Raw genomic sequence first — 9,455 nt, forward strand, 5'->3', positions numbered from 1 at the left:
CTTTGTAAGTACTGGTCACAGATCAGTTAAGTCATTTAGCCAGTCACGGCTCTGAGACACGATCACGCAGCAAAACTGACATCAAATCAGTTTAGTTTGCCCCGTTATGACGACTGACTGCGGAAATACGTCATTACGTCGACGCTGACGTGGCAGCTGGGTGGGAAGCTCTTCCCGTTTGTTGTGCTAAGCCGGGGTACTCCATTCACTGGAGATACTTGTACAGTGACCACAAAATAAAAATACCTGTACTATCAAATCAAAAGTCGAGCATTTGGTCGTTTTGTGTGTGTTTTAAAATAAAGAGGTAGCCGGTTGACTCAGGCGCTGACTGCTGGCAGCCATGGAAACGTGTGGCAACTCGAACAAGAAACAGAAGCTAGCCAACGCTGCTGAAAACTGGGTGAGTTTTTCTTTTGCTAAGTTTTGTTTATTCGACACCATTCATCAATTTGACTAACCGGCTACTAATAAGCTAACAAGATAACTGGCCAGACTACCAGCTAATGAGCTAGTTTAAAAATTATCCTGTTATAGTAAACGTTATGCTAGTGCTACATTTAAATCCTTGGTTGTTAACAGCGCCGAGACAGGAGAATGGCTAAGGATTTAACTGCTACCCTACACAGTTGATAGGAGAGCACTAACTTCTTGTTTAATTTAATTTAACAGTGATATCATCAACTACACATTGTGGATCCTACATCCTTGCAATTGTTTGTTTAATTTTAATCCTACATCCTTGCAATTGTTTGTTTAATTTCAACTGCTTATTCCAGGTGACCTACTGCCAGAGGTGTATTGTTAAGTTAAAGAGTGGAAGAATACTTTGTTACAACAAAAAGTTCTGCATACAACATAGTAGAACATAATTGGTATCAAAATATACTTAAAGTACCAAACATTTCCCATTTTAAAATCATACTAATTTACTGGATTTTGATTGTTCATGCATTAATGTGTTCATCATAGCTGCTGAAGGTGGAGCTAATTTAATTACTTTGTATACTGCTGCTAGATATCTTAACCTATCATTGTAATAGATAATGTTTTAGATATTTTTTTGTTTATATTCTAAATATGTAAAGTAATCAGTAACTAATTTTGTTAAATAAATGAAGTAAAATGTATTTAGGAATTAACAGTTAATCTGTATCATTTCAGGGAATGCAACGTGCGACTAATGTCACCTATCAAGCTCATCATGTCAGTCGAAACAAGCGCGGGCAGGTTGTGGGCACAAGAGGAGGATTCAGAGGGTGCACCGTCTGGCTGAGCGGTAGGTTATGTCATTATTAAGCTGTCCTTTCTGCATCTGTACATCTTTTTGCTTTTTTAATGCAGATTTTTTTGTTGCTTTTTTCAAGGTTTGTCGGGTGCAGGTAAGACCACAGTGAGTATGGCACTGGAGGAGTACCTGGTGTGTCACGGTATTCCCTGCTACTCACTAGATGGGGACAACATCCGCCAGGGGTTGAACAAAAACTTAGGCTTCAGCCCTCAGGACCGTGAAGAGAACATTAGACGCATCGCTGAGGTGGCTCGGCTTTTTGCTGATGCTGGGCTGGTCTGCATCGCCAGCTTCATCTCTCCCTACGGCAGGGTGAGTGACTCTGCAGAGAGTGCATCAGTGCTTTTAACGAGAGGAACAGATAACACAGGGATACATATGGTCGGACCTTACTGATGCTATATGAAATGTGTCGGTTGTTTTGTTATCAAATCTTTGTTGAGCCACATTTGAATGACATCTGACCTTGTGTAAACATTGTTGGCCTGTTTTGGAATTACTAATGGATCTTTTTGTGATAATGATACCATTACTGATCATGTCAGGGGTTAATGAAACAATTCAATATCAGTTTTACGTTTCGAAAATAATAATTGAAGATAAAAATATCTCTGCAGTGATTATGTTATTTTAATTTCTATTAAGATATAATCCATCATTACACACATTTCTGTTTAGTTACAACAAATCCAGATGAGCCATGCTTTGTATTCCTCACACTTTATGTAAGCAAGTCATGTGTGTAACTCAATGTGTTTTTTGTCTGTCAGGACCGCCTCAACGCCAGGAAGATCCATGAGGCGGCAGGGCTTCCTTTCTTTGAGGTGTTTGTGGACGCTCCACTGGATGTCTGTGAGCAGAGGGACGTGAAAGGGCTGTACAAGAGAGCCAGAGCCGGGGAGATAAGAGGTGCATTATGGTTTCTTACTGTTGATTATTAACATATTACTTTGACTTTAAAGACACAGTCATATTGAAATTACATAGATACTTCATTTATGGATGCAAATGTAAAAGACAATATTTAACATGTAAATACTATAATTTCCAAGACTTTTATATATGTTTGTACAAATGTTTCACATGTAAAAATACTCAGAAATGACATGACGGTGACCTAAAACTGATGCATCGGTGTCAGAGGAAGTATCTTATCACGTTGTGGTTAATTGTGCTATGGTTCATTCAGGGGAGAGATCTCACTGTGCTTCCTGAGTTGTGTGTCATATCTGTACATCAGATTGCCATTTGTTCGAGTTTCCATCCTGTCTTTGGTTGAAACATTATTAGTCATTGAGATGGAATTCAGTCCTGACCTGTTCTCTGTAGCTTCACTGTAATCCCTAGAATAATTCTGCTTTATTTTCTAACCAATGGCAATTGTCTGACTGCAAACTCTGCTAAACTTACTTGTGTCGTAATTCGTGATATAAGAATACGGAGAAAGGTAGTTTCTTATTGTGTCAGTTTTGAGTACTTTTGAGGGAATAGATTTCAAACTGCTTCAACAGGATATCAGTTTCATACAGTGTCCATTTCAAATCCATTCAATAATGGAAAAAAAACAAACCTAAGCTTTTCATGTTGATAAGCTGATATTTTGCCAATAAGACAAAGCTCAGACTGGGCATTTATTCGTCTTTATTTCCTCAGGTTTCACAGGGATAGACTCAGAGTACGAGAAGCCGGAGGCTCCAGAGCTGGTGCTGAAGACCGACTCCTGCAGCGTGAACGACTGCATACAGCAGCTGGTGGACCTGCTTCAGGAGAGGGTGAGCGGTATGGCCTCAGAACAGTCTCATAATACACACATGCACACAGAAGGATTCACACTTGTATTTCCGGATCCACACTTGTGTTTTTCAATGCGATGTGTTCCGCTTCATATACATGTAAATAAAATCCAAATACAGAAAAAAGTTTTACATTATAATGTATTTTTTTTTATCCTCACATATTTGTTTTCCACTTAAAACCTCTGCATCTGCAAACACAAACCGCTTTCTGTGCACGGATCGCTGTGCATTCGTGTGTGGGTTTTTTGAGACTCCCCTGACGGCCACCAGATTCGTACTAGTAATTTTTTCTATCTATAGCCAATCGGATGTTTCCTCAATTCTAAGCCAATCACATGCGCGCGCCCCCACAAGTGTATGATTTCTTGCCCCTGCCGGTACCGAAGTGGGCCGATCGGAGTGGCCCGACCGGCCCACTTCGGTACGCCCCGATGGCCAGTCCCCCACTGCTTCGGTATACAGTATAACGGCCCGTCCACACACAGGCATGAAAAAAATCTTGAAAAATCTTGATGCTGGGCGTGTCTGAAGCTTGGCAATTTTTTGGCAATTTTTTGCGACCAACAACCAATCATATGAATCTCCCGCCCCGACATACAAAGCAATAGCAATGTTAAAACGAAGTAAACAGGATATAAAATCCCCAAACAGGCGAAAACCTACCAGTTTCACCGACTGTCTCTGCCACCTCCCTCCATGCCTGGTTCCTCCGGTTTGTATCCCGGTAAATAGTTCTGGTTGTAAAGAACCGGGTGATTTGCTACCATAATTTCTCGTTTGGAATATGAGGAAATGAACTGCGGTCTGGCTCTCCCAGCTTGCACGCGGTTTGATTGGCTAGCGCTTGTACTGGCGGGGATTTGCATAAACTGATGCCAGCTTCGAAAGGCATCGGTAGCATCAAAACTTGAACATTGCTCAACTTTTGATGCTCACAATGCTTGCAAAGCCATGCTCCACTCCCCACAATGCAGTTCGGCGAAGATTAAAAATCTTCTACGTCACCCCATTCAAGTGAATGGGCGAAGCTTTGAAAGATTTTTTTCATGCCTGTGTGTGGACGGGCCGTAAGTGTTGCACGGCCAGATAAGGCTCGAGAAGCTGACTCAGATGAATGAGGCGAGTAAACAGCTGACAGCCGGCAAGAAACTTGAGCGATTATTCGCATCACTTCCGGTGTGAACGCACCACTATTACAAGTATTATATAATTACAAAATAAAATCGCCACTCTCAGTTCAGCGCCACTTTCCGAACAGGTAATGCACGCAAATAAAATATTTTATATTATCATTATTATTATTATTATTAATAATAATAATAATATATATAAATAAAAACATCTTGTATTTTAGTTACACCCGCTATCGATAATTTGGTCAACATTGGACCTTGACACCGTCCACATAGCTATAGTGAAATAATATAATCGAAAATATTAAGCCTCTTTAATTTAATAATCGGAGCTGAAACCTCTCTGCCATCTCATATAACACACTTCTTTATTTATCTTTGAATAATAATACCGTAAAAATAAAGACGACTATGCTACGGTCCTTCGGTCCTGAGATTAGCGCCTGCAGGCTCCATGGACCTGTCATCTCCGGACAGCGCAAAATGCGTATATGAAGTGCTACGCAATAAATCATACCCAGACATCTGATTGGCTATAGATAGAAAAAATTACAATTACGAATCGACTGACCGTCAGGGGAGTCTCAAAAAACCCTCACACGAATGCACAGCGATCCGTGCACAGAAAGCGGTTCGTGTTTGCAGGTGCAGAGGTTTTAAATGGGAAAACAAATATGTGAGGATCAAAAATACATTATGTAAAACTTTTTCCTGTATTTGGATTTTATTTACATGTATATGAAACGGAACACATTTGTGTGGATCTGGAAATATAAGTGTGAATCCTTTTTACGGATCATGAAATGAAATCCTTCTTTGTGTGCATGTGTGTATTATGAGACTGTTCTGAGCCCATGGAGCGGAGGATACAGCATGATATGTTTAATATAAGTGTGTCAAACTTAAAATCAGCTACCATTGGTGTTTATTGGCTATTTTTGCTTAAAAGAATATGTGTGTGTCCATAACAAACACAGCTAGTGGGCTCATAGTGCCGCCGTGAGTGGCAGCCTGTTTAGCAGCTCTCCTTTGTTTCTACTTTTTCTTGTCTTTTCTCTTTCTTTCCCCACTACTCTTACTTTTTAGTGGACTTAGTTTAATAATCTGTGTGAATCTGTGCTGTCCTGTTTTTCATCCTTACCCTGTTGCTGTCAAACCACTGGATTTCCCCATGGGGATTAATAACCTTATTTGAGTCTAGACATGATACATAATTACTCAACGAGCCACTAGGGGGCAGTGCAGTTTCATATTTGAATGAATGTAGATGTGACTGCAAACTGCATCATGTAAATCAATCATTATTTTTCTGAATAGTAAGTCTAGAATATATAGGTTGTTTTGTTCATTATTTAATATTACGTTCACGTCTCTCTCTATATATTCTATAATGTATTGCATTCTATTTCAATGTTAATTACTGCTTTATTGTATTGCTATCTAACTATATTTTTGATTACAGTGCTCTTAATATAGTTCGCTATGTGTGTTTTTTTTTTTGTGTTACTTTTATGTATGCATCACGGCACCTAGTCAAATTCCTGGTACGTGTGAACCTACCTGCTAATAAACCCCTATCTGATTCTCCTGCAGGATATAGTTCCTGTTGATGCTTCTTATGATGTGAAAGAGCTGTACGCGCAGGAGAACAAACTGGACCTGGCTAAAGCTGATGCAGAGACTCTGCCTGCTGTACAGATTGGGAAGGTAAATCCAAATAATTACTTATAGCCTTTTCTATGATCTGTAAATGTGTTATTTACCTTTCCACCGACTCGTTTGAACTGCATATAATAAGTGGTTGGTCCCTTGTAAACCTCTCTCTCTCTCTCTCTCTGTGTGTGTGTGTGTGTGTGTGTGTGTGTGTGTGTGTGTGTGTGTGTGTGTGTGTGTGTGTGTGTGTGTGTGTGTGTGTGTGTGTGTGTGTGTGTGTGTGTGTTTCAGGTGGACATGCAGTGGGTGCAGGTGCTGGCTGAAGGCTGGGCCACTCCTCTGAACGGCTTCATGAGAGAGAGAGAGTATTTGCAGTGTCTTCACTTCGACTGTCTGCTCGACGGTAAGATGGCATTTACTTTTTTAAGGAAAAAGTCAGAGCTGCTGTTCTTGAGAAAGGCACTAGGTGGAGATGAGTGCTCACAAATGGTTTACTCGCTTTCTGTCTTGACATCAGAACACATTTCTTACATACATTATATGTGCACTAAGGGGCACTGAGATTCATCACAAACCTCAGATGCTCACTGCAATCTATACACTTGTGTTGGATGGTCTTCCCTGACCATGCGTAGACTGAAACATTGGCACATCCTTATATATAAGGCTATTCTTGGTGCTCTTCCCCCTTACTCTAAGGATGTACATAAATAAGAAAATAGCACAGGATCCTACTCGGCGTTCGTCTCCGAGAACTTTTTTCCTTTTTTAACTTGTACCAAACGGTACCGGTACTGACTTGGGTAAAAGGAAGCGTTCAGTTANGCCATAAGAAATGAATGCATCTGATTATTTAATGTTTAATGTTGTTTTTATTGGCAATAATTTAAGCTTTGTTAGTTCCAGGTTTAATATGTGCAATAAGTTAATTTCAATAAGTTTTGCAATAAACATTGAACCAGTCCGGCCCTCGACAAGTACCCATTTTTTTATTTTGGCCCACTGTGTATTTGAGTTTGACAGCCCTGGCCTAAACTTTCAACTAAAACAGTTGATCAAGTATGAATTATGCTGACCTCATGGAGTTCAAAGATCATCTCCAGGTTTAAATGTTATTTTCTTCATCAACTCACAAATTCAATTCTCTGTCTGAAATATTTGGTTCTGCTGCACCCTCAGGTGTTGGATGAGTGCAACTGCACGCTAATGGAGGCCATCTCATTACTAGTGACCTATAGTTTGTGACCTTACTCAAAGACTGACATGTTATAATTACAAGTGAATTTCCACTTTGATCTGTTCTCTAAGAGAGACATCTGATATTTTTTATAAGATCTGTATTAATTGCATGCAGTTGCCCCAGATTCCCAAAAATGTTTTGGTATAAAAAAATATATGAATTTCTCACTTCTAAATTAATGTTTAGATTGCAAGTGGACCTACTGGCAACACGTGCAATGTCATTTAACTAAAGTAGTAGTTGAACTTTAAATATAAAAAAACATTATGTTAAACCAAAGTAGTTTAGATCAACCATGTGAACAAAATAGATGTAATGAACTCTTATTTTGCTGACTTCACTATTATATAACAACTCTTTTTATTGGGTTCTTTTATTTGGGGTTAAGTACATTGTCAGAATAAGTGAGAAATGAATTTAACTTCTGTTAGACAGCTATCATACTGAATAAATATTTACTGTGAATGTATGCAAAAATGTATGGCATATAGCTGTCTAACAGAAGTTAAATCCATTTCTCACTTATTCTGACAATGTACTTAACCCCAAATAAAAGAACCCAATGAAAAGAGTTGTTAAATAATAGTGAAGTCACGTTGTAATAACAATAACTCATCCCTCTCAAGTTTGCTTTTTGTGCTTTGCCAAACGCCACTGTGTCAAGTGTCCTACTTGGGTTGCCGTACGCAGTTGTTCGAGATGGTCCGCCATATTTGATAACTACATACGGCAACTCTAATAGGACACTTGACACAGTGCTTGAGCCTCTACTAAAAGACATTGCTATCTTGGAAAATGAAGGCATCTTTATTTCCAGTATTGGGAAAAAAGTGAAAGCCATTGCATTTGCCTAGATTTTCAGCTTTAGATTTTGGCAACATATTGTAACCGACAAGTTGACCCCATTCATTTCTACTAAACTGGCTTGTGTATTTTATAACATATTCATTATGTCTCTAATAATCTCCCAATTTAAAATGTGTTGCAGATAAATGAGATTCACCGCGGTTCCACTTGAGTCAACATTTATGTTCCAGCTGGACAGGTACACGCCAAAGCTTCTGGAGCTGTTCAATGCAAAGGGAGGAGCAGTTGGTCAGCGCATTAACCACATAACAAAACATTAGTTGTTCAGATGTGCTCCCCGACACACTTTACACTTATTCTGATTAACTACAGTCAGTAGCGACCCTACGGCTCACAGTCCAAGCCCCTACTGACTGTAGTTAATCAGAATAAGTGTAAAGTGTGTCGGGGAGCACATCTGAACAACTAATGTTTTGTTATGTGGTTAATGCGCTGACCAACTGCTCNTCTTCAATAAAACGGTAGTCGTTTTATATACGTTTCTCTCACTTATCCAATAAAGAGAGCCGGGGCTTGGTGGAGGGATCACGGAACATGAGTCTTCTGGCTTTCTCACTGATGTCAGCTAGCTGCCGGCCACCGCAGCCACAGTATCTGCAGGCCTGGGATCGGTTTTCACTGAGATCAAAGGCACATTCTCCCTTTCATTCTCTTCCATCCCCAGCCCCAACGCCGCCCCCAATCCCAGTAGTTTAGATTGATTTCCATTGACCATGACATTCCTGCACATGCAGTACAGTCATGATGGAGTTGTTGGGAGTAGCTGATTGTCAGCAGATTTTCGGGGGCTTCCAGCCTGTTGGGTCGCCTCCGCCGCAAGAGAGTTTGGTGTCAAGATGCCTCGTGGTGTTCAGTTGCTAATACACGTTGACCACTTCAAAGAGGCAGCGGTGGGTTATGAATACCCTCGTGTTTACGCAAACCTATAGCTGTTTTAGGATGTGGAGTCTGTGGGGTATCCTGAGCAGAAAGTGAAGTGCGTTCGGGGGTTGATCCACTTGGGAGGTGAATCCTTCTTTACAACGAGCAGAAAAGCATGGTGTATATTTGACATGCTTGTGCCTGAGTAGCTTAATGTTATTGTCTGGTTTGCATTTATTTATTTTATTCAGGAACATTTGGTTAAATTAGCAGACAATATCTTTATCAGGGTTTGTTATTGGTTCATAGCATTTGGACTTTTGAGGAATTTGTTTCTGATTGTGCAACTGTTTATTTATTTCATTGATGGTCAGACTTAACATTTAATCAGTAGTATAGGGCTAAAATTATCTATTTTGTCTTCTTCCCTGTCCCGTGTTTCAGATATACATATGTTGAAAGCCAGTGGAAAACCCAACTAAGCATATATGTTGACAAGAAGATTTACTCATTCTTAAATCTAGACGTTTCTTGTCTAGATTTAAGAATGAGTAAATCTTCGTGTGTGTGTGTGTGTGTGTGTGTGTGTGTGTGTGTGTGTGTGTGTGTGTGTG

The 9,455-nt window shown here is 39.9% G+C and overlaps 1 protein-coding gene across 1 annotated transcript; it reads left to right on the forward strand.

Moving 5' to 3' along the window:
* The first annotated feature begins 160 nt into the window (after positions 1-160).
* Positions 161-7,118, forward strand: LOC104953588 (bifunctional 3'-phosphoadenosine 5'-phosphosulfate synthase 1-like). The gene is made up of 8 exons (XM_010780539.1): positions 161-403; positions 1,165-1,279; positions 1,368-1,603; positions 2,062-2,200; positions 2,945-3,063; positions 5,814-5,927; positions 6,165-6,362; positions 7,053-7,118. Exons 1-8 carry the CDS (start codon positions 344-346, stop codon positions 7,116-7,118), a joined length of 1,047 nt encoding a protein of 348 aa, XP_010778841.1. The 5' UTR covers positions 161-343.
* Positions 7,119-9,455: the final 2,337 nt, after the last annotated feature.

Source organism: Notothenia coriiceps, unplaced genomic scaffold, assembly GCF_000735185.1.
Source record: "Notothenia coriiceps isolate Sejong01 unplaced genomic scaffold, NC01 NC01_scaffold00022018, whole genome shotgun sequence".
Lineage (NCBI taxonomy): Eukaryota > Metazoa > Chordata > Actinopteri > Perciformes > Nototheniidae > Notothenia > Notothenia coriiceps.